Genomic DNA, 25,094 nt, shown 5'->3' on the forward strand with positions numbered 1-25,094 from the left:
TTAGATGAGGAGTAATTTCTTCACTCATATAGTGTCAACGTATGGAATTCTCTACCACAAAGGTCCGTGGAAGCCCTGTGACTGAACATTTTCAAGAAAGGTATCGGTTTTTCTTTAGATACTAAAAACATAAAAAATGAAGAGGAGTGAAATAACTCTGGAGCTGGTTATCAGCAAAAGTATAATCAAAGACTCAGAGTTGTATAACACAGAAACAGACCCTTCAGTCCAACTCATCCGTGCTGACCAGATATACTAAATTAATCTTGTCCTGTTTGCCAACATTTGGCCCATATCCCTCTAAACCCTTCCTATTCGTGTAGCCATCCAGATGCCTTTTAGATGTTATAATTGTACCAGCATCCACCACTTCCGCTGGCAGCTCATTCCATACACGCACCACCCCCACATGAAAAAGTTGTCCCTTAGGTCCCTTTCAAATCTTTTCCCTCTCATCTTAAACGTATGCCCTCTAGCTTTGGACACCTCTACCTTGGGGAGAAGACTTTGGCTATTCACTCTATCCATGCCCCTCATGATTTTATAAACCTCTATAAAGGTCACCGCTCAGACTCTGATGCTCCAGCGAAAATAGCTGTAGTATATCTAGCCTTTCCCTATAGATCAAACCCTCCAACCCTAGCAACATCCTTATAAATTTTTTCTGTACTCTCTCAGGTTCAACATCTTTCCTATAGCAGGAAGAACCAGAATTGAATGCAGTATTCCAAAAGTGGCCTAACCAATGTCTTGCACAGCTATAACATGACGTACTAACTCTTACATTCAAATATAGAGTCATAGGGATGTACGGCAATGAAACTGATCTTTTGGTCCAATCTGTTCTTATTGACCAGATATCCTAAATTAATCTAGTCCCATTTGCCAGCACTTGGCCCATATCCCCCTAAACTTTTCCTATTCATATATACATCCAGATGACTTTAAGTATTGTAATTGTGCCAGCCTCCACCAGTAGTTGGAAAACATTCAGACTGTTTTTTGCGTTAAGACATTTTTAACTGTTACAGATATATAACCTTGTTTGCTTTTCCCTTTTGGCTAATAACGTTATATTCTATTAAAAAACACCAGCAGCCTGGTGTTTTGATGACTGATCACCACGGTAACTAACTGTAAAACATAAGCACCGTCTGTCACTCAGACTTCAATCTGAATTGTTCAGTGGCTATCTAGTCTGTATTGTAATATGTGATGTAGTTTTGTAGAGTAGTAAGCGTTCAATTATCCAGCGTGTATAGGCAGTTGGGATCATAAAGCGCAGCAAGATCCCACAAATATTGATGGTTTGGCTGTTCAGCCTATTTGTCCTTTCCTGGTGCTGTGGCAGGGGAATGGATGGGACTGATGGGCACCTTAGAGTCCTTATCCGGCCTCTCCCAAGTTCCGTTTCAAATAACAATAATGGTTTGCTCACATTGCCCTGAGAAAAGACAATCAGGCTTGAGCAGGCATTCTTACCTTAACATCCCCCTCCACTGTCTGTAGTTCTCACTCTGAATTTCACAGAAATGCAGGGGTGACACAAGTTTCAGAACATGCGACAGGTTTATTTACAAAAGCCTTTTGAAATCAGTGTCTGTTTGCTTCATTCTGAGTCCGCATCCAAGCTCAAATAGTCAAGTACACTGGGCGAGGTCAATAATCAGACCAGTGCAATCAAACACCAAACAATTCAACACTAGTCTGCCATTAGGTTTGTTGGCTTTCAAAATCCAGGAGTGGGACTTGAATCTTCAACACCCCGGATTCTGATGTAATAGCATGGCAGAAGGAGAGACAGCGGACAAACTACTGAGCCCAGAAGCAGCAAAGGACTGGCAATAGCAGGGTAGGGGGCTCTTTCCTTTTCAGGTCTATATATCTGTCTCCAGCAAGCTTTGCCCCTCAATGTCTCTATCCATGTGGAGTCCTAAGGCAGTTTGGCAGAACAATAACATGTCCTGCCACATGGATGGCTCAAAGCTCAAAATACAGTATACTGGGCCCTCCAAGGTGCTGACTCTTTGCTGGACCTGAGCAAGAAACTGGTTCCTGACCCTGGGGAAATGCTTCCCAAATATATCAATGTTCAGCCGGTGGTAGCCGGTACCCAAGGGTACCCTGTAGGGGGCAGTGCCTAGGCTGACAACCCTGGGCTCTTCTTTGTCGTCGGCCATCCAGATGAGGTCTTGCCTCACTAACTTCTCTAGATTACTCTCCAATGGCTTGTACGGAGCCCAGTCTTGAATAATGGTCTTCCCAGGCAGCACCTCATCCACCACCTTGGGGCTAAGGAACACCCGCTTGACATCAGTGGCTCCGAGAAGGACTGGATCGTCCCATTCTACCCCGCTCTCCTTCAGCTGGACAATCGTAGCTTCCAGCTTCAGAAGGATATCTTCCGTCTCGAACTGCGTAGTGAAGATTTCCTGGAAAAATGAAAGCATTGATGAAGATTCTCAGTGTGATGATACTGCGGCTTTAAGACGTATGTTTTGTCCTGGTTTTCTTTGAGACAGAGAGATTGGGGAGCAGGTGCCTAGCAGTCGATGAGAAGACAAACAACTTGTGAAGCCTTGGGTTTTCTTTATTAGAGAAACTGGAACAACAGAAGCAGCCTGAGTGGGCGTGGTCAACCTCCCACCCACAGAACCAGGGGTTTTAGGTATGAGCTTTCAACAGTTGCTGTTGTGGGCTTGAAGAATTTTTTTTTAGATTACTCACAGCGTGGAAACAGGCCCTTCGGCCCAACAAGTCCATACTGCCTCGCCGAAGCGCAACCCACCCATACCCCTACATTTACCCCTTACCTAACACTACGGGCAATTTAGCATGGCCAATTTACCTAACCTGCACATCTTTGGACTGTGGGAGGAAACCGGAGCACCCGGAGGAAACCCACGCAGACACAGGGAGAACGTGCAAACTCCACACAGTCAGTCGCCTGAGGTGGGAATTGAACCCGGGTCTCTGGCGCTGTGAGGCAGCAGTGCTAACCACTGTGCCACCGTGCCGCCCAGAAGTGGAAGCTATTTTCAGCTGGGATTTTGCGGTTGAAGCTGTTAGATACAGCTCTCTGTCTGCTGCAACAAAAAGCCTGAGTTGCCTCTCTCAACTTCTAGATTGTTTCTGACAGTGTTCCTTTCTCCCGGACAGGAAGGGTGATCACATGTGAGCAGCATCCATTTTGCTGAATCTACCTTTGCCAAGGGATGCTGCTACGTTGGAATAGTTGATGATTAGTAGTTAAATAATATTTTATGTTTATCAAGTATTTCAATGAAGTTATACCAGTTCTCCTTTCTTGTGTTTATATTTTAACTTTGTTGTAAAAATAATGTTTGTTTTTAAAACCAAGTAGTTTCACCAAATCTGAAGATGTGCCTTTAAATTAAACAGAAATGTACAGTCTAGGCTATCTCCTTGACATATTTTGACGGGGGTTGGTCTGGCCCATAAGACCAGGCAAGGGGAGAGGTTGAGAAGGTGGGACCTTCATGATAATCTCAGTTGGTGCAGGAAATTGAATCCATGTTAGTATCACACTGCATTGCAAACCAGCCTTCCAGCCAACTGAACTAACTAACCTCCATGAATAAGGGGCACTGGTGATGTGAACCTGTAGCAGTTTCTGAAATACTCATCAAAACTCAACACACATACACCCTACTCAAATTTAAGACCAGTCAAGACTGGTTGCCATATGACAGCGAGGTAACGGTCTGGATGTACCCATGTGCTGCTCATTCACGGCCACGCATATGGCGTTACCTGTTTACATATCAGTCGGAACCTGGCAATAGTCTTGAGTGTCAGGGGTCCGGCTTTGGTGTAGCGACACACTTTGACCTCTGGGAACTGGGCCCTGAGCAGATCGGCGCAGTAGTGCTGGACGACCTGCCCGATTCCTTTGCCTCTCTCCAGCGATGCAACCCTCAACCCTTCCACCACTGCAGTGTGCCCGTCGTCCACAACATTCACTGAAACAAAGGCTACCTGCCAACAACAATGATGCACATTTGTTTGGCACCTGACAGTCAGTAAAATGGAAATCACCCCTCCTGTCTGAAGATGCTCAGGTAAAGGGTAGGTGATAGCTTATTGGCATTATTGGCTGGTCTGATAATCCAGAGACACTGGTAATGTTCTTGGGGACAATGTAATGATAGATACTAGTTTAAAATTGGTAAAAGTTTGGAATTAAGATTCCAATGATGGACATGGTTTGAATATTGGAAAATTCCACTTGGTTCACTAATATTCTTTTGGGAAGGAAAACTCCGATCCTTACCTGGTCTGGCTTACCTGGAACTCCAGAAAATGATTTTCGACTCTTGACTGCCCTCAGGCAATAAGGGATGGGCAATAAATACTGGGCTGAACCAGTGACACCCTCATCCTGTGAATGAGGCAGAACGAGCAGAAGGTTTGACCCCGCACTGCTGAAGGGGACATTCTTAGCGAGACTTCAGTCAAAGATTTTACAGAGCGGCTGAAAGGAAGAAGGCAAGAGGCGGGGGGGAAGGGGGAGGGCATGGGCATTTCCAGGCTATGCCCCGTATTTGTCACATGTCTCCTTGAATGTCACCTGGCATTTTCAGAAGGCAGTTAGGAGTAAAACTGGGGGGGGGGCAGGGGGTCTGGCATCATGTAGAGTCCAGGCAAGGAGGGGGCTTTAGTGAACAGGGTAGGTTTTTCACAACAAACAATGATAGTTATCACTGCTAAGGTACGAATGATGGGTTTCCTCCTTCCTATGTCTGTCTAATGAGCTGTTCAGTGGTCGCTTATGGACAATGGACCACGGTTAGGTCTCAGGAGCTGAGTAGCTCGTCTTTTATAGCAAGATACAATTTAATTTGCCCTAGGAACTATATACAACAGGGAAGGCGACAGCCTAGTGGTATTATCAGAGCTGAAAATGTGTTGCTGGAAAAGCGCAGCAGGTCAGGTAGCATCCAAGGAGCAGGAGAATCGACGATTCGGGCATGAGCCCTTCTTCAGGAAGAAGGGCTCATGCCCGAAACGTCGATTCTCCTGCTCCTTGGATGCTGCCTGACCTGCTGCGCTTTTCCAGCAACACATTTTCAGCTCTGATCTCCAGCATCTGCAGTCCTCACTTTCCCCTAGTGGTATTATCACCAGACTCAGGATTATGAGGACATGGGTTCAAGTTTAAGATGTTGGAATCTGAGTTTATGAAAATCTGGAATTAAGAGCCAAATGATGATCATGAATCCATTTTGGATTGGTAGAAAACCCCAGCTGGTTCACTGGTGCCTTTTAGGGAAGGAAATTTGCTGTCCAAACCTGGTCTGGCCAACATATGACTCACAACAATGCAGCTGACTCTTAACTGCTCTCTGAGCAATTAGGAATGGGCAACAAATGCTGGCCCAGCCAGTGATGCCCTCATCCCATTGAATGAATTTTAAAAAAGCATAGAATTCCTAAAATGTGAAAGCTGGCCATTTGTCCATCGAATCCTCAACAATCCAGCTGAAAAGCAACCCATGCAGACCCACCCCCTCACACTGCACATGGCTAATCCACCTAGTCTACATGCCTTTATACTATGGGAGAAAACCAGGGCAACCAGAGGAAACCCACACAACACAGAGAGAATATGTAAACTCCACACAGATAGTTGCCTGAGGATGGAATTCAACCAGGGTCTCTGGCACTGTGAGGCAGCGGTGCCAACCACTGAGCCACCATGCTGCTGCCATAATGAAGTTCATTCCTTACTGCCTTCTGGGCAATTAGAGGTGGACAATAAATGCTGGGCCTAGCCGCAGACTTCCACATCCCATGTCTGAGTAAAATAAAACAGGTTCAATTAACTCTCATGATGAAATGGCAGATTGTGAAAGGAAATTAACGAGGAGACCATCCAGAAGAAGCAGGCTATCATCCAACTGGGCAAAATGGCCTCCTTCTAGAGCCACTGCCACACTGACACTCTCCAAATGATCATCATTAACTGGATTGGATTAAATCAATTGGGAACCAATGCCCCTGGGAACAGCATCTTGAATTACTAGCCAAACGACAACACCAATCACTGAGGATAAGGGAGGAAATCTCAGGCCTTACTGCATCACCATGATGCCAAAGGTGAGGCCATGGAGAGCAGTAATGGGTTGGGGACCATTGAGGGAGTGAGACAACTCCTTCGAAAGAGTGACCCTTGAACCCATGTCCTCAAACCTGAGAGAGCCAGACAGGGGTTTACTGCCACCTTAACATGTGGTTTGACCCAAAGTAGGGCACACAGGAGATGGGAATGGACCCAGGAGATCAGGATGGACACCGGCATTGTGTGGGGAATGGGGTTCGACAGAGGAGAAAGTTGAGGCTAGGGGAGGAGCAAACTGAGGGTGAAAAATGTGAATTGGAAGTTAGGGAAGGGGCAAATGGAGGGTGAAGGTGGGTTTGGAGGTTAGGCTAATGGACAGTGAACGTGGGGGTCTGGGGCTAATGAAGGGTGAAGGTGGGGTCTGGGGGTTAGGGGCGGGGCTATGGAGGGTGAAGGAGGGGTTTGGGGTTAAGGGCGGGGCTATGGAGGGTGAAGGAGGGGTTTGGGGTTAAGGGTGGGGCTATGGAGGGTGAAGGAGGGTTTTGGGGTTAAGGGCGGGGCTATGGAGGGTGAAGGCGGGGTTTGGGGGTTAGGGCGGGGCTATGGAGGGTGAAGGCGGGGTTTGGGGTTAGGGGCGGGGCTATGGAGGGTGAAGGAGGGGTTTGGGGTTAAGGGCGGGGCTATGGAGGGTGAAGGTGGGGTCTGGGGGTTAGGGGCGGGGCTATGGAGGGTGAAGGTGAGGTCTGGGGGTTTGGGGCGGGGCTATGGAGGGTGAAGGAGGGGTTTGGGGTTAAGGGCGGGGCTATGGAGGGTGAAGGTGGGGTCTGGGGGTTAGGGGCGGGGCTATGGAGGGTGAAGGTGAGGTCTGGGGGTTTGGGGCGGGGCTATGGAGGGTGAAGGAGGGGTTTGGGGTTAAGGGCGGGGCTATGGAGGGTGAAGGTGGGGTCTGGGGGTTAGGGGCGGGGCTATGGAGGGTGAAGGAGGGGTTTGGGGTTAAGGGCGGGGCTATGGAGGGTGAAGGTGGGGTCTCGGGGTTAGGGGCGGGGCTATGGAGGGTGAAGGAGGGGTTTGGGGTTAAGGGCGGGGCTATGGAGGGTGAAGGAGGGGTTTGGGGTTAAGGGCAGGGCTATGGAGGGTGAAGGTGGGGTCTGGGGGTTAGGGGCGGGGCTATGGAGGGTGAAGGTGGGGTCTGGGGGTTAGGGGCGGGGCTATGGAGGGTGAAGGAGGGGTTTGGGGTTAAGGGCGGGGCTATGGAGGGTGAAGGAGGGGTTTGGGGGTTAGGGGCGGGGCTATGGAGGGTGAAGGTGGGGTCTGGGGGTTAGGGGCGGGGCTATGGAGGGTGAAGGAGGGGTTTGGGGTTAAGGGCAGGGCTATGGAGGGTGAAGGAGGGGTTTGGGGTTAAGGGCGGGGCTATGGAGGGTGAAGGAGGGGTTTGGGGTTAAGGGCGGGGCTATGGAGGGTGAAGGTGGGGTCTGGGGGTTAGGGGCAGGGCTATGGAGGGTGAAGGAGGGGTTTGGGGTTAAGGGCGGGGCTATGGAGGGTGAAGGTGGGGTCTGGGGGTTAGGGGCAGGGCTATGGAGGGTGAAGGAGGGGTTTGGGGTTAAGGGCGGGGCTATGGAGGGTGAAGGAGGGGTTTGGGGTTAAGGGCGGGGCTATGGAGGGTGAAGGAGGGGTTTGGGGTTAAGGGCGGGGCTATGGAGGGTGAAGGAGGGGTTTGGGTTAAGGGCGGGGCTATGGAGGGTGAAGGCGGGGTTTGGGGGTTAGGGGCAGGGCTATGGAGGGTGAAGGCGGGGTTTGGGGGTTAGGGGCGGGGCTATGGAGGGTGAAGGAGGGGTTTGGGGTTAGGGGTGGGGCTATGGAGGGTGAAGGTGGGGTCTGGGGGTTAAGGGTGGGGCTATGGAGGGTGAAGGCGGGGTTTGGGGGTTAGGGGCAGGGCTATGGAGGGTGAAGGCGGGGTTTGGGGGTTAGGGGCGGGGCTATGGAGGGTGAAGGAGGGGTTTGGGGTTAGGGGCGGGGCTATGGAGGGTGAAGGTGGGGTCTGGGGGTTAGGGGCGGGGCTATGGAGGGTGAAGGAGGGGTTTGGGGTTAAGGGCGGGGCTATGGAGGGTGAAGGAGGGGTTTGGGGTTAAGGGCAGGGCTATGGAGGGTGAAGGTGGGGTCTGGGGGTTAGGGGCGGGGCTATGGAGGGTGAAGGAGGGGTTTGGGGTTAAGGGCGGGGCTATGGAGGGTGAAGGAGGGGTTTGGGGTTAAGGGCGGGGCTATGGAGGGTGAAGGAGGGGTTTGGGGTTAAGGGCGGGGCTATGGAGGGTGAAGGAGGGGTTTGGGGTTAAGGGCGGGGCTATGGAGGGTGAAGGAGGGGTTTGGGGTTAAGGGCGGGGCTATGGAGGGTGAAGGAGGGGTTTGGGGTTAAGGGCGGGGCTATGGAGGGTGAAGGTGGGGTCTGGGGGTTAGGGGCAGGGCTATGGAGGGTGAAGGAGGGGTTTGGGGTTAAGGGCGGGGCTATGGAGGGTGAAGGAGGGGTTTGGGGTTAAGGGCGGGGCTATGGAGGGTGAAGGAGGGGTTTGGGGTTAAGGGTGGGGCTATGGAGGGTGAAGGAGGGGTTTGGGGTTCGCGGCAGAACTAATGGAGGGTGAACCTGGGGTTTAGGGGCAGAGCTGGGCCGGTGGAGACTGGTGAAGAGGTCACACTCACTACTTTCCCTTTCTTTTTCGCCAGGATGACTCTTCGAGCCGGGTCCCTGACCCAGGCGTGGTAACGGGCGGGCAGGTAGTCAAGGCCCCCGAAGACGCCTCTCGAGATGTCCATCACATCCGGGAAATCGGCCTCCTCGGCGCGGCACCACTCCAGCTCGTGGCTCTCCTCGTGTTCCAGCGCGAGACCCCCTTTTGGCGCGTGGGCCCCCTTCAGCGTGTGGCCCTTCTCCAGCGCGAGGCGCCCCTCCCCCCACTTCAGCATGTGAGCCGCCTCCCGCGCGAGGCCCTCTCCCCTGCCTGAAACTTCACCAGTGCACCCCCTCCCCCCTCCTCCACCTGACCCTTGGCCAGCGCGTGACACCCCTTCCGTGCCTGAAGCTGCTCCAGTGCGCCCCCCCACCCGCTGCGGCACGTGGCCATTCTCCGGCACGTGACCCTCCCCCTCCACGTGGCAGAGCTCTGGCCCTCGGCCCTCTGCAGGGACGCTGGGTGAGACTGGGCCTGGCCTTCCCTTCAGTGGTACTTGCGCGAGCACACAGCGTTTCCGTTCCGACGTCAGCCTTGGGTTAGGCCACACTGGGGGTGGGGTGGGGAGAGAGTATCTCGTTCGTCTCAGGTTGCTGCATGACAGGAAGGATGTGGAGGTTTTCTCAGAGGCTGCAGAAGGGGTTTACCAGGTGGCTGCCCAAATGACAGGGTGTACAAAGTTAAAAATCACCCAACACCAGGTTATAGTCCAACAGGTTTAACTGGAAGACTAGCTTTCTGAGTGCTGCTGCTGCTGCTTCAGGCGGCTGTGGGGAATAAGATTGTAAGGCACAGAATTTATAGCAAAAGTTTACAGTGTGATGCAATTGAAAACTTACCTCAAAAATAGATGACAGGGGTGTGCGCTTTAAGGAGAAGCTCAAAAGAAACTCTGGTGTGGCGGAGGCTGAGAGCAGGAGTCTGTAAAATTTATGAGGTTGGTTTGACGGTCCGGATCGTTTTCCTCCAGCGTTGAAATGTGTCATACGAGGGGCACGCATTTAAGATGTCCAAAGGACGGTCAGGTTTGCAGAGTATGGGAGGAGTCTGGAACATGCTGCCAGGCGTGGTAATGGAGGCAGACATGATCGGGGTGTTTAAGGAACTTTTTAGATCAACACATGAACATGCAAGGAATGTGGGGATATCGAATAAGGGCAGGCAGAAGAGATTAGTTTAATTTGGCGTCATGTTCAGCACAACATGGTGGGCCGAAGAGCAGTTCCTGTGCTGTACTGTTCTCTGAGGAAGGGTCACAGGACCCGAAACGTTAACTCAGATTTCTCTTCCCAGATGCTGTCACACCTGCTGAGCTTTTCCAGCAACTTCTGTTTATGTCTATATTCTGAGAGTTCAATAAGTTGAGGACTTGAGCTCTCCCACGTCCCAAACTCCACACAGTAGGCCTTGTTTTCACATAGTCTGCTACTACACACAACCTATTGTTAGCCACAAACAGTTGCCATTAATAGCTATTCACTCTCCTAGCCAGATGATTAGCCACTCCTTTGTCTGTCCAACCGTTCTCAGAGCCATGCAATACGAACAAACCCTTCGGTCAATCCAGTACCAGACTCCGCCACTTAGTCTGGAAGCTCATTCCATACACGCACACCCTCTACATGAAAAATTTACCATTCAGGTCCATTTTAAATCCTTCCTGTGTCATCTAGATTTGGCCTGCCAACCCTGGGAAAAATACTTTGCTTTGCAACCTATCCATGCCCCTTCTAATTTTATAAACCTCTAAAAGCCAGGGAACTATAGACTGGTGAGCCTGACGTCAGTGATGGGCAAGCTGTTGGAGGGAATCCTGAGGGAAAGGATTTACATGTATTTAGAAAGTCAAGGGCTGATTCGGGAAAGTCAACATGACTGTGTCTAGGAAATTGTCTCACTAACTTGATTGAGTTTTCTGAAGAAAACTGATGAGGGCAGAGTAGTGGATATTATCTGTATGGACAAAATAAGGCATTTGCAAGATTCCTCACAGTCGACTGGTTAACAATGTTAAATCACATGTAATACAGGGAGAACGAGCCATTAGGATAAAAAGCTGGCCCAAAGGTAGAAGACAGAGGGTGGTGATGGAGGATTGCTTTACAAACTGGAGGACTGTGACCAGTGATGTACCACAAGAATCAGTGCTGAGTCCACTGTGTTTCATCATTTATATAGGAGGTATGGTTAGTAAGTTTGCAGATGACACCAAAATTCATGGTGTAGTGGACTCGAAGGTTACCTCAGACAACTATGGGATTTTGATCAGATAGGCCAATTGGCTGAGGAGTGGAAGGTGGAGTTTCAGAGAAGGACTTATACACTTAACGGTAAGGTCCCGGGGTGTGTTACTGAACAAAGAGACCTTGGAATGCAGGTTCATAGTTCCTTGAAAGTGGACCTTCAGGTAGACTGGATAGTGAAGAAGGCATTTGGTATGCTTGCCTTAATTGATCTGTACCTTGAATATAAGAGTTGGGTGGTTGTGTTGTAGCTGTGCAGGAATTGGTTTGGTTACTTTTGGAATAATATATGCCATTCTGGTCCCTCTGCTATAGGAAGGTTGCTGTGAAACATGGAAAGGTTCAGAAAAGATTTACAAAGAAATTGCCAGAGTTGGAGATTCTGAGCTACAGGGAGATGCTTAATAAGCTGGGGCTGTTTTCCCTGAGGGGTGACCTTTATAGAGGTTTATAAAAACATGAGGGGCATGGATAGGATAAATAGACAAGGTGTCTTCCCTGGCAAGGGGGACGTCCAAAACGAGAGGGCATGGGTTGAAAGTGAGAAGGGAGAGATTTAAAAGGGACCTAAGGGGCACCTTTTTCACGCTGAGGGTGGTGCATGTATGGAATAAGCTGCCAGAGGAAGTGGTGGAAGCTGGTATGAATACAACATTTTAAAGGCATCAAGACGGATATATACATAGGCAGGGTTTTAGAGGGATATGGGCCAAATGCTGGCAAATGGGACTAGATCTATAAAGGATATCTGGTCTGAATGATCTGAGAGGCTCATGTGAAATACCATCACCACCTCCCCACCCGCCCCCCCACCCCCCCACCCCCTCTACCAAAGCCCCCAACACCTTTTCTTGGAAAATGCATGAGAATATCAGCTGTGTAAATGCAATTGTTCAGCCCGAACACAATTTCTTACGTATCAGCGGCGGATTAGTTGTGTGTGTGGGCTGTGCAATCGCTAGAGGGTCACTATTTCCAGAGACAATCCACATTTGATTTTCTCATTAATATGAGCGGTAATTAATTGACAGGCCTTTGCTTGGTAACGCTCGTTCAAGCCCCTAATGAGAAGCTAAAGTGAGTTATTGATATCCTAGCATTCCCAAACTCTAATGAATATGCTCCTCTTGAGATCCCAAAGGATCTTTGATGAGAAGCTGAAGAAACACTGTTGACCTACATGGGGCTAAGGGACCACAGGGATACCTTTTAGCAATTAGGCTGCTGGTAACACTCACTGGATAAAACCTTGGCCCCTATTCCTCAGCAGAGGACTGAAAGGAGAAGATTATTGTTTAAATTGCATGTTCTTTTCAACATCTTTTATGACTTCAGGGCATCCCCAAATGCTTTGGGATCAGCAAAGCACTTTCTAAAGGGGCTATCATTATATCATCAATACAGTAACAGGGATGTATTGCTGGAATTGTACAGGGCTTTGGTGAGACTTCACCTTGTGTACTGTGTGTAGTTGTGGTCTCCTTATCTGAGGAAGATATGATCTGTCTATAGAGGGACTGAAATGAAGAGGAAACCAGATGATTTCTGGGATAGCAGGACAGTAGCATGTATGAAGAGAGATTGGCTCGGTTCGGATTATATTTGCCGGAGTTTTGAAGAATGAAGAGGGAATCTCATATGAACCTATAAAGTTCTAACAGGACTAGTCAGGGGTAAATGACCTGATGTTCCTGATGACCAGACAGTCCGGAACCAGGGAGTCACAGTCTAAAGAAGACTGGGTAGGACTGAGATGAGGAGGAATGTCTTCACCCAGAGAGTGGAGAGCCTGTGGAATTCTCTGCCACAAAAAGTGATTGAGGCCAAAACATTGAATGTTTTCAATAAGGAGATTGATATAGTGTATATATTCGAGTAAAAGTCAACCTCCTCTTTCTGGCCAAAAAGTCTGGAATTTTCCATATATTTTTTGTAAAGGTCAACCCTAACAGATAACAGATCAACATTTCGGAGTTAAGGTATTATCCTGTACATAAATGTTATGATCAAGAAATTAAAGTTTTTGTGCTATTGTGAGTTTTGATGTACAGTTCACACCAATTTGACACAAGCTCAAACCACATCAAGTCAGAGTCAGGTGACAAACCTCCCTTTGTCTGCATTTCAGCTGAGCTCAGGTCTCCGTAGCTTTCATGGAATTACGTCATATACCTAGATGATGTTAAAGGTTAGGGTGGAGAAGGATATCGAACCAACTTCAGAAAATGCTAAAACGCAAGTTTGCCAACAGAGATAAACCTCGCAAGACACCACAACTGGGGGAAAAAAGTTGCAGAGTGGATCCTTGAAAATCATCAAAACGTGTTAGTCGTGAAGCCATCTGAATCCATGCACGAAATGAATGAAAGAAGGATGCAATTTCAGATTTTAAGGCAAGTTCTGGATGGTTCACAAGGTTCGCACAGAAGTGATGGAAGGAAAACAGCTGGATGCGTTTTCTGGGAAAACTGACCAGCACATGAGGGTGAAACGAGTCGAGGGTTAGGAAGGTAGATCTAGATGGGATGAATTAGTTGCGCCGAATGGCCTGTTTCTACGCTATTCTGAAGAGTGCAGCTCTACTCTCTGAACTGAAGTGAACAGAATGCTGTGAATTCTCTCGATGAAGGCGGGCCTCAGTGGTACTGCTCAGCAGAGACCACAACATATCAGAAGGTATGACTTAGCACTTCGGCAGAGAACTAAGCTTGCAGAATCGCTGCCTGCTGAGCTAGAAGATAAGATATTACAGTTTTGCCAGTTTGTAATCAGAAATCGGCAGAAGGAAGGCTTCTGCTCAGGATACGGTATTTTGGACAGTAGATGAATTTCATTCTCTCAGAAGTAGCATCCATGTAGTGGTCAACCCCATAAATTTAACCTTACATAAAAATCAAAATTTTTAGATTTTATTTTGAGAATATACTGCAGTTCTTAAGGCTAAAGGGATCAAAGGGGATGGAGGAGAAATCCGGAACAGGGGACTGAGTTGAATGATCAGCCATGAGAAGAAATGGAACTAGAAAGAGCTGATGGTGTTACGTTAATAACAAAATTAAATGCTCGTTAGTGTAGGTTTAAATAACGTTAAAAGGCGACAAGAAGCTTTTTGTCTTGTACTCATCAGGGCTGCAACACAAGAAACAGACTTGAAGAAGGTTCCACATTTAATGTGAATCTGTGATTGGCTATCATTTATTAAACAGTCCAGACTCTGCTAAAGCTTACAACTGAAACAAATGTCAGATCAGCGAGGTTTGTAGAGAGATGCATTGCCTGTTCAGGAAGCTACATTTAAGCACGAGGCTCAGTTTTATGTAGGAAAGGAGTAATTTGTGGACACGTTGCACCTCTTCTGAAAGACCTCTGCTGCACGCCCTTGGCAGCATCGTGACAAATCAGAATCTGCTTTCTGACTATGAGATTAAAGATTGACAGTTAACTGCTCTTGTATCTCCCATGTCAATGATGACCCAACCTATCGGCACCACCCCACTATCTAAAATGCCTCAACATCAATTGCGTGACTAAAGGGCTTTAAATGGGGACAGGGTATGATCCAGATGGAGAGGAGCAATTAGTAGATACCTATTAACCCAGCTAACAGCCGCAACATCAAGCAGGCTTCAGGAGATGTGCTTACTTTGGTATATTATTCTCAGACTGAAAGATCTCCTAATGCACCTTTTTGTTTCCTAAGCAACATGTTCAGAGATGCTATCATGCAATCTCTGGAGTCTGTGGATCTTGAACTCAGGTCTCCTGGTTCAGAGGTCAGGGCACCCACGCACAGCAGTCTCATTACCTTAGCTTTCTGATTTGTTTTAAACGATCTCTTCAAAGATATTGGGGGACTGGGACAGAAGAGTGTCCATGTTGGTGGAATGGGAAGTGAGGATTGCACCAGCAATGGTGGGGGGGGGAAGGGGTAGAAAGGAGGCGTGAAATTTGCACATCACCTTTCCTTCCCCCTTGCCTCCCACCAAGTGAGAAGAAAAAACTAAAATGTGCCCCCATCCATTTGAAAGGATTAGAAAACCACAGTTTGGAATTGACTGCGTGCAGAGATATGTCTTACAGTAAGGAAGAGAAGATCCAAAGGACATCAATGTAACCTTGTCATCAAGAATCCCAGTGGGGAAATCAGGAGAAACTTAGTCATTCTATACAGTGATGGGAATGGGAATAGTGTGCTGTGAATTCCCTTGATGAAGAACTGGCCTCAGTGGAACTGCTCAGCAGAGACCACAACATCAGCCCCTATTTGGTTTACCCTCGTAAGTTGGCCAACATCACACACATTATTTTCAGGCTAAAAGCACTATATTTATTTACAAGTTAATCACATGGAAATGGCAGTGTGAAAAAGACCCACAAGATGATTCCAATATTTACACACAGAAAACAAAAATCACAAGGTAGAATTCAATCTGTAATTTATTCAGACAACTTTCTGAATGAAAGGGACAGTCTGTTGGACAGAGAGGGGCTGGTGCTAGTGACCTCTGGCAGAAACAACTGTAACCAAGTGAAACAATGACTTTGTGGATAGTTCTGCCCAGATATTGCAGACCTTGTACGCCCCATGGATAAAGAGTCTGTTCAAAGACAAAACAGTGCTTTTAGCTGCATAGATGTTTGTAAAAGTGTTGCACACTACACTTGCAGATCCTGCATGAGTTATTAGTGCTTTGTGAGTTAATCACGTTGACTTGTTTTGGCAGGATCAAGCAGGAGTCTGTCACCGGAGAGCATATCCCAGGGACAACCTGATATATATTGGCAGCTGCATTGGTGTATGGGCCTTGAAAAGAGTGCATTGAGCATCACAAGTCTAGTCTCAGTCAGGACAGTAATGATGGAGCACAATTCCTGATGAAGGGCTTCAGCCCAAAACATCAATTTTCGTGCTTCTCGGATGCTGCCTACTCTGCTGTGCTTTTCCAGCACAACTCTAATCTTGACTCTAATATCCAGCATCTGCAGTACCCACTGTCACCTATAAATTTTTTCCCTGCCAATCACGTCGGCCCCACTCCAAGAGATTTATATAACACACTTTATTTAACATAATTCAGCTAGCCTTCACTCACTTTAGCTGGCTGGAAAAATGATATTGGTTTACCAAGGACACTGCTTGCTTCGCTGTTGTTCACAGGTTTGGAGATCCCTGAAATAAAACCAGGATTCACCAATTCATTGACTGGCGTATGGATTAGGAAGAGGCAGACGTCATTCAGTGTTTCCATCCCTCGAATGATATATCACATGACATAGAACATTGTGCAATGTATTTACGAAACAGAAAATCCCCTCTATTTTCAACCTAATCTGTGTGACAAAAAGTTTGGTACCTCCAGCTGGTTTTGGGACAGGAGTACTTGTACTTTCAAGTCAATAAGCAATTGCCCAGTTGAGATGACCAGAAGACAAAGGAGCAGAAGTGAGCCATTCAGCCCATTGATTCCACCCTGATATTCAATGAGGATCATGGCTAATCTACTAATCCTCAACTCCACCTTCCTGCTTTTACCCTTAACGCCCATTGCTGATTAAAAAAATCTGTCCACCTCAGCCTTGTATATCCTTTACTGAGTTGAAAATGTGTTGCTGGAAAAGTGCAGCAGGTCAGGCAGCATCCAAGGAACAGGAGAATCGACGTTTCGGGCATCAGCCCTTCTTCAGGAATGATTCCTGAAGAAGGGCTTATGCCCGAAACGTCGATTCTCCTGTTCCTTGGATGCTGCCTGACCTGCTGCGCTTTTCCAGCAACACATTTTCAACTCTGATCTCCAGCATCTGCAGTCCTCACTTTATCCTTTACTGACCCAGCCTCACCTCATCTTCCCTTCATTGCTCAGACCTTTTGAGTACAGGAGTTGGGATGTCATGTTGAGGTTGCACAGATGAGGGTGAGGCCTCTTCTGGATTACTGTGCGCTAGGTTCTGGTCACCCTGCTATAGGAGGAATATTATTAAGCTGGACAAAGTTCAGAAGACATTTTTATGGGCGGCACGGTGGCACAGTGGTTAGCACTGTTGCCTCACAGCGCCAGAGTCCCGGGTTCAATTCCCGCCTCAGGCGACTGACTGTGTGGAGTTTGCACATTCTCCCCGTGTCTGCGTGGGTTTCCTCCGGGTGCTCCGGTTTCCTCCCACAGTCCAAAGATGTGCAGGGCAGGTGAATTGGCCATGCTGAATTGTCCGTAGCGTTAGGTAAGGGGTAGATGTAGGGGTATGGGTGGGTTGCGCTTCGGCGGGGCGGTGTGGACTTGTTGGGCCGAAGGGCCTGTTTCCACACTGTAAGTAATCTAAATCTAAATCTAAATTTATCAGGAGATTGCCAGGAATGAGTTATATGGATAGGGTGTGACTTCTTACTCTACCTATGACCACTTGTTCAAGACAGTCCCACAAGTGGCAGCATCTGTTCAATGTGCATCTTCCCAATACCTTTTATTATTTAATTTACCTCCGTCATATTACCCCCCTCATTCTTCTGAACTCCAGCTAGTACAAGCCCAAGCTATTCCACCGCTCCTCGTCGGACAGCCCTTTCATCCCTGAAATCAATCTGGTGAATGCCCTCTCAACTGCCTCCAGTGCCATCACATCCTTCCTCAATTAAGACTATGAGAATTAGACTGGGAGAGAAAAATGTTGCAGGGCAATGAAGAAAATACTTTGAGTGATGGGTTCATACAGCATGGAAACAGACCCTTCAGTCCAACCAGTCCATGCCAATCATAATTCCAAACTGAACTAGTCCCACCTGCCTGCGCTTGGCTCATATTCCTCCAAGCATTTCCTATTTATATAATTATCCCAATGACTTGTAAATGATTAACCGCACCCGCATCCACCACTTTCTCTGGAAGTTCATTCAACACATGAACCATTCTCTGTCAAAAACCATTTTCCCTCATGTCTTTTTAAAATCTTTCTCCTCCACCTGAAAATATGTCCCCCATCCTGGGTAGAAGACACTTGTCTTGAACCTTATCTATGCCCCTCATGATTTTATAAACCTCTATGTCACCCCTCAACCTCTTGTGCTCCAAGGAAACAAGTCCCAGGCTATGCAGCCTCTCCTTATCACTCGAACTCTCCAATCCCAGCAGCAACCTTGTAAATCTTTTCTGCACCCTTTCCAGTTTAATAACAACCTTCCTGCAGCAGGCTGACCAGAATTGTAAATGTGGCCTCATGGATGTCTTGTACAGCGGTAACATGACATTCCAACTCCTATACTCACTGCTCTGACTGATAAAGCCTCGCATGCCAAAGACCTTCTTCACTACCCTGACTACCTGTGACTCCACCTTCAAGGAATTATGTACCTCTGCCCCTAGGTCTCTCTGTTCTATAACACTCCGTAGGGCCCTACATTAACTGTCGAAAGTCCTGCCCTGCATTGTCTTATCAAAATGCAATATTTTACATTTATCCAAATTAAACTCTACTTGCCACTCTTCTGTGCACTGGCACAGCTAATCAAAATCTCATTGTACTCTCAGATAACCTTCTTCACTGTCCACTACATCATATTTTGATGTCATAGCAAACTTACAAACCATGATTCCTATATTCTCATCCAAATGATTTCCCATTCTACTCTTTTGCCCTTAATGTACTTGTAGAAGCTTTCTGCTGTTATATTCCACTGGGATTAGATTTTCATCCCTATTTCTTGACATTAATTCAATGGAGCATTAAGGTTTTGAACCAGCAGTCGGTGAAACCACTCATCCCAGTGTGAAACCTGGCTTGATAGACCATAAGTTTTATTTTTTGCTGTTTGTTTACCAGAGTGATCTGTCACTCAAGATCACCATAATCAGGCTACAATTGTTCCACTAAGCAAACAGCCAAGCTTGTTGCACAAAGGTAAAATAAAAACAAAACGATACACATATTTAAGACCATTTAAAAATATCTTAACATAAACAGCAAACAGACCATTCAACTCTTTCCAGCAATATCCTTTATAGATACTCAACCCCAGTGAAGTATCTGTCCTGCCTGAATGTAAAACAAAGAACTGATGATGGAGCTCTGAAACAAAAAGAAATTGCTGGAGAAACGCAACAGGGTCTGACAGCATCTTTGGGAAGAAAGTAGAGTTAATGGTTCCAGTCTGGAGACTCTTCTGCAAAATATAATCTTTCCTGTCTTCAGCTGCCTCATGGCTGAACCTGTGATGCAATTCACCTCAACATTCCCGATTTTTATACAGGAGAAGAAAAGCATGCAAGCAGGTAGAAAAAAAATTCAAGATGATCTATATCACCATCTCTGCAATATTCAACCTTAGCTGCTACTCAAGAAGCAAATAGACTGGCAGGAGGCTGGAACAAGCAAGAGCTAGTTCTATTGATGACCACAATGCAATGCTATCAGAGTTTCTACAACCCAAGGAAATTACACGAACCTTGTAATGTTTAGATTTCAGATTTTTTTTAATTTATAGAATAGTGTGGTTGAGTTTTGATGATTATTTCAAAGGCTACTGCAGATTCATGTAACCAGTACCCTTCATTCGTTGAGATCGGTTGGTTCGGTTGGCTGGAAGGCTGGTTTGCTATGCAGAATGATGCCAACTTTGTGGGTTCTATTCCTGAATTGGCTGAGGTTATCACGAAGGTCTCACTTTCTCAACCTTTCCCCTGTCTGATATTATGGACCAGACCAAAACCCCTCAAGATATATCAAAGAGATAGGATTAACTGTCGTTTTGTTTTACTTAAAGGCAGAGATGTGATTTGATTGGCCAACTAACAGGCTTTAAATACAATCTTTATCCTTACATCAAAGTTAAAATACAAACAAAAGAATTGACATAACTTTATTCAAATACATAATAAATGAACATATTATTTAACTGTTAATTTAGATAAATGTGAAGTGCTTAATTTTGGAAAGGCAAATCAGAGCAGGACTTATATGCCTAATGTTAAGGTCATGAGGAGTTTTGCTGAACAGAGGCCTTGGAGTGCAGGTTCATAGTTCCCTGAAAATGGAGCTACAGGTAGATAGGATAGTAAAGAAGGTGTTTGGTATGTTTTCCTTTACTGGACAGAGCACTGAGTATAGCGGTTGGGAGGTCATGTTGCGGCTGTACAGGACATTGGTTTGGCCACTTATGGAATAGTGTGTGCAAATCTGGTCTCCCTCCTATTGGAAAGATATTGTTAAACTTAAGAGGGTTCAGTAAAGATTTAAAAGGATGTTGCCAGGTCTGGAGGATTTGAGCTACAGGGAGAGGCTGATTAGGCTGAGGCTGTTTTCCCTGGAGCATTGGAGTCTGAGGGGTGACCTTTTACAGGTTTATGAAATCATGAGGGGCACGGATAGGTAAATAGATAAGGTATTTTCCCTGGGGTGGGAGAGTCCAGAACTAGGGGTCATAGGTTTCGGGTGAGAGGGAAAAGTTTAAAAGGGTCCTAAGAGGCAATGCTTTTACACAGAGGGTGGTGTGTGTATGGAATGAGCTACCAGAAGAAGTGGTGGAGGCTGCTACAGTTATGGCATTTAAAAGGCATCTGGATGGGTACATGAATAGGAAGGGTTTAGAGGTAAATGGGCCAAGTGCTGGCTAATGGGACTAGATTAAGTTAGAATATCTGGTCGGCATGGACGAGTTGGACCAAAGGTTCTGTTTCCGTGCTGTACTTGTCTCTGACTCTGTGCCTCTACAATCATGAACTCTTCTAATCTAGTAGCATCCCATAAACACACCCTTGGCAAAGGCAGATTCTGCAAAACCAACTTTCCTCATGAGCTGTCACCTCCAAATCCAGGATAAGAAACACCGCCAAAATGAATCTTGCAGCAAAGAGGGAACTCCAGTTTTTTTTTGCAACAAAGAGAGAGCTGTATCTATCAGCTTCGATTGCAACATCCCAACTGAAATCAGATTACAGAATGAAAACTGGCTTGATAGGTTGTGCTTAATTTTTGCAATTGGTTACCATGGTGATTAGTCACCAAAACACAAAGTTGCTGGTGTTCTTTAACAACAGATTATGACTTTGTCAGCCAAAAGAAAAAGAAAACAAGGTTATATATCTGTGAGAGTTAGAAATGTCTTAATGCAAACAGTAAAAAACAGTCTGAATAAGTTTCCCAACAATTGAGTGTAGAGGTTGGAATGTCATTTTGTAGTCATAGAGATGTATAGCACAGAAACAGACCCTTCAGACCAATTCATCAAAGCTGGCATTTTGAGAGGGAATTGGACCATGATCTGGAAAACAAGAACGTGTTGGATCACAGGGTGGAGATGGGAGGTGTGGGACCGGCTGAGTTGCTCATATGAGGCATTGTTGAGCATCTAGGTCTGTACTTGATGGAGTTTAGAAGGATGGGGCTGGCATCTGATTGAAATTTACAGCATACAGTTATGAAGTTGAAGGTGTGTACTGTACCTTTAAGATAGAGAGAGAATGCTGTTCTGAACTGAGAGATTACAAACACCTGTGCATATGACTACATGGCAGTCCCAGAGTGTACAGGAAAATTGAAAATATCATAGAATCTGCACAGTGTGGGAACAGGCCATTCGGCCCAACAAGTCCATTCTACTCAATATTTCCCCTGACTAACTCATCTAGCCTACACAGCCCTGAACACTATGTGAAATTTAGCATGGCCAAGTCACCCATCCCGCACATCTTTGGATTGTGGGAGGAAACCCAAGCAGACACAGGGAGAATGTGCAAACTCCACACTGACAGTTGCCCCAATGCTGGAATGCAACCTGGGTCATTGGCACTGTGAGGCAGCAGCGCTAACCACTGACCCACCATGCCAACTTATGTAACATTTGGCTGAGAAATGGATACCTGAGTTTTGGTTGCTGGTTTGACAACCATTCAAACTTAACCAATCAATTTAAATTATGCTCCAGTATACTAAAACCCAATTGAATTTGAATTTATAGTTTTGCCAACATTGCACCAATGAGACAATTGGCTGTTGGAGGGTATCAAAATGGAAACATTTTGAAAATTGGTCAGAGGGACCTGATCAGGTGTTCCCTACAACTCTGGGAAGCTAGAGAAATGAGTGCTGGGCCTCTTGCTGAGATATTTGTATCGATAGTCATGGGTGAGGTGCTGGAAGACTGGAGGTTGGCTGACGTGGTGCCACTGTTTAAGAAGGGTGGTAAGGATAAGCCAGGGAACTTTAGGCCAGTGAGCCTGACATCGGTGGTGGGCACATTGTTGGAGGGAATCCTGAATCCTGTATGTGTATTTGGAAAGGCAAGAACTTATTAGTGATAGTCAACATGGCTTTGTGTGTGGGAAATCATGTCTCACAAAATTGACTGAGTTTTTTGAAGTAACAAAAAGGATTGATGAGGGCAGAGTGGTAAATGTGATCTATATGGACTTCAGGAAGGCATTCGACAAGGTTCCCTATGGGAGACTGGTTAGCAAGGTTAGATCTCACTGAATACAGGGAGAAATAGCCATTTGGATACAGAACTGGCTCAAAGGTAGAAGAGGGTGATGGTGGAGGATTGTTTTTCAGACTGGAGGCCTGTGACCAGTGGAGTTCCACAAGGATCGGAGATGGGTAGGTAGGATAGTGAAAAAGGCATTTGGTATACTTTCTTTTATTGGTCAGACTACTGAGTACATGAGTTGGGAGGTCATGTTGTGGCCGTACAGGACATTGGTTTGACCACTATTGGAACATAGCGTGCAATTCTAGTCTTCCTATTGGAAGGGTGAAACTTGAAAGGGTTCAGAAAAGATTTACAAGGATGTTGCCAGGGTTTGAGGATTAGAGCTATAGGGAGAGGCTGAACAGGCTGGGGCTGTTTTCCCTGAAGCATCGGAGGCTGAGGGGTGACATTATAGAGTTTACAAAACTATGAGGGGCATGTATAGGATAAATAGACAAAGTCTTTTCCCTGGGGTCGGGAGTCCAGAACTAGAGGGCATTGGTTTAGGGTGAGAGGGAAAAGATATAAAAGAGACGTAAGGAGCAGCTTTTTCACACAGGAGGATGGTACATTTATGGAATGAGCTGCCAGAGGAAGTGGTGGAGGCTGGTACAATTGCAACATTTAAAATGCATTTGGATGGGTATATGAATAGAAAGGGTTTGGAGGGATATGGGCCGGGTGCTGGCAGGTGGAACTAGATTGGGTTGGGATATCTGGTCGGCATGATCAGGTTGGACTAAAAGGTCTGTTTCCGTGCTATACATCTCTCTGACTCTATGACTCTAATTGAGATGAGGAGGAATTTCTCCAGAGGGTGGTGAATCTGTGGAGTTCAGTGCCTCCCCATGCTGTGGAGGCCAAGTGATTGAGATCACTTGGGATCAAGGTCTATGGGCAGAAGGCAAGAGAACGGAGCTGAGAAACATATCAGCCGTGATCGAATGGTGCAGCAGCCTCGATGGGCCAAAGAGTGTAATTCTGCTCCTATAACTCATGGTCTGGCAGCCAGCCAGCGCATGACTGACAGAGTGAATGGCCTCATTCTGCCTTGCCGCTGTCTGATGATTCGCAGCACTCCATTTCAACAGCTCCCTCTGGGAGAGCGTTTCATATTCTCCCCGCTGTCTGGGTAAAGAGGCTGAATTCCCCACTGGGGTCATTAACAACGAACCAATTTGTCATCATCAAGAAAACCATTTGCCATATTCACAATACCATACGTAAAATAACTCCATCCATCATTTCCTCAGAGAACTTTGTCCCACTTTGGAAGAAATTGCGCGACTTTTTGTCGTCTATATATGGACACCGTGGCCAAATCGCTTTGGCCGAGAGGAACGTGACATCGTCAGAATGCCCTACTCTAGACTGTCCAAGTTAGTACCCCGTACAGAGCTATGCCAGGTAGTCCATTCACAGTGGGTGGGGGGGAAGAATGTGGGAGAATGGGGCAAATGGAACATTTCAAAGACAATTCATTCCTCAGATCTTTGAGTATCGGAGTTGGGACATCATGTTGAGGTTGTGCAGGAGGTTGTTGAGACCTGTTCTGGAGTACTGTGGCAGTCCTGATCTCCCTGTTACAGGAAGGATATTATTAAGCTGGATAGGGTTCAGAAAAGATTTACCAGCATGTTGCTGGGAATGGAGGGTTTGAGACACAAAAATAGACTGGAAAGGCTATTTTAGCTGGAGAGTAGGAGGTTGAGGGATGACCGGAAGAGTTATATAAAATCATGAGGGACACAGATAAGGTGAATGACAAAGATCTTTCCCCAAGGATTGGAAGGTGGGGAGTTCAAAACTAGGGGCATATTTTTAAGGTGAGAGGAAAAAGATTGTCCCTCAAGTCCTCTTTCAATCGTTTTTAATCAGAGTGATTCATACGTGGAATGAACTTCCAGAGGAAGTATTGGAAGCAGGTACTGTTACAATGTGTAAAACACTTTCGATAAGTTCATGACTAGGACAGATTTGAAGGGATATGGACCAAGCACAGGCAGGTGGGACCAGTTTAGTTTGGTATTCTGGTGGGCATGGACTGGTTGAACCAACAGGTTTGTTGCTATGCTGTATGAATTGATGACAATCTCTCTAAGCCTCCTTTTGAAATTAACATCAACAAATCAGAAGCAGATGAGGCACAACTGTGATAAAAATGGCCACTGACATCAAAAATAGTGTCAAGGCCTTACAGGAAGACAAGGACAGGAAATGGAAAGAGAGAGAGAGAGAGAGAGAGATAAATTAACAACATGTCACCCGCCATTTCTCGGGCAACAGCTGCTGCCCTCCCCGTGGGACGGTGTGTGAGGCTTGAGGTAGGCCTCACAGGCTGAGAAACCACAGCTGAACCAACGCCTCATTCAAATGCAACCGTGCCCCTATTGGGAGGGGGAAACAAGGAGTGCTGCGAGGGTCTGGCTTGAGGAGAGAGAAAGGGCCCACTGTGTCCTGTTGGAATGGGAGGGGGCCCTGTGCTCGGGTTAGGTGGTGAGAAAATAGCAGCAGGTGTAGGCCATTAGGCCTCTTGTACCTGCCACCCTATTCAATGGGGTCATGGCTGTTCATCCAACTTAGTCACCTTTTCCCGC

General features: G+C 46.7%; 1 protein-coding gene across 3 annotated transcripts; it reads right to left on the reverse strand.

Annotated features, from left to right (window-relative positions):
• Window positions 1–1,567: 1,567 nt before the first annotated feature.
• On the reverse strand, window positions 1,568–9,068 carry LOC140492522 (histidine N-acetyltransferase-like). Of its 3 annotated transcripts, XM_072591449.1 has the most exons (4): window positions 8,774–9,068; window positions 4,295–4,402; window positions 3,775–3,999; window positions 1,568–2,432 (listed from the first exon to the last, which is right to left on the reverse strand). In XM_072591449.1, the coding sequence occupies exons 1-4, from the start codon at window positions 9,035–9,037 to the stop codon at window positions 1,878–1,880; spliced, it is 1,152 nt and encodes a 383-aa protein (XP_072447550.1). In that variant the 5' UTR covers window positions 9,038–9,068; the 3' UTR covers window positions 1,568–1,877. The 3 variants fall into 3 exon arrangements, with proteins under 3 accessions (XP_072447550.1, XP_072447552.1, XP_072447551.1); XM_072591451.1 differs by lacking the exon at window positions 3,775–3,999; XM_072591450.1 differs by lacking the exon at window positions 4,295–4,402 and having other exon boundaries at window positions 8,774–9,065.
• Between the last annotated feature and the right edge of the window lie 16,026 nt (window positions 9,069–25,094).

Source organism: Chiloscyllium punctatum, chromosome 21 (genome assembly GCF_047496795.1).
Source record: "Chiloscyllium punctatum isolate Juve2018m chromosome 21, sChiPun1.3, whole genome shotgun sequence".
Taxonomy (NCBI): Eukaryota; Metazoa; Chordata; class Chondrichthyes; order Orectolobiformes; family Hemiscylliidae; genus Chiloscyllium; species Chiloscyllium punctatum.

Coding starts and splice junctions, on each gene's coding strand:
- LOC140492522 (XM_072591449.1), bottom strand. CDS start 9,037: ATGCTGAAGTGGGGGGAGGGGCGCCTCGCGCTGGAGAAGGGCCACACG. Junction 4,000..4,294: donor TTCCAGGTAAGCCAGACCAG/GTAAGGATCGGA, acceptor TGTTGTTGGCAG/GTAGCCTTTGTTTCAGTGAA. Junction 2,433..3,774: donor TCCGACTGATATGTAAACAG/GTAACGCCATAT, acceptor TCATTTTTCCAG/GAAATCTTCACTACGCAGTT.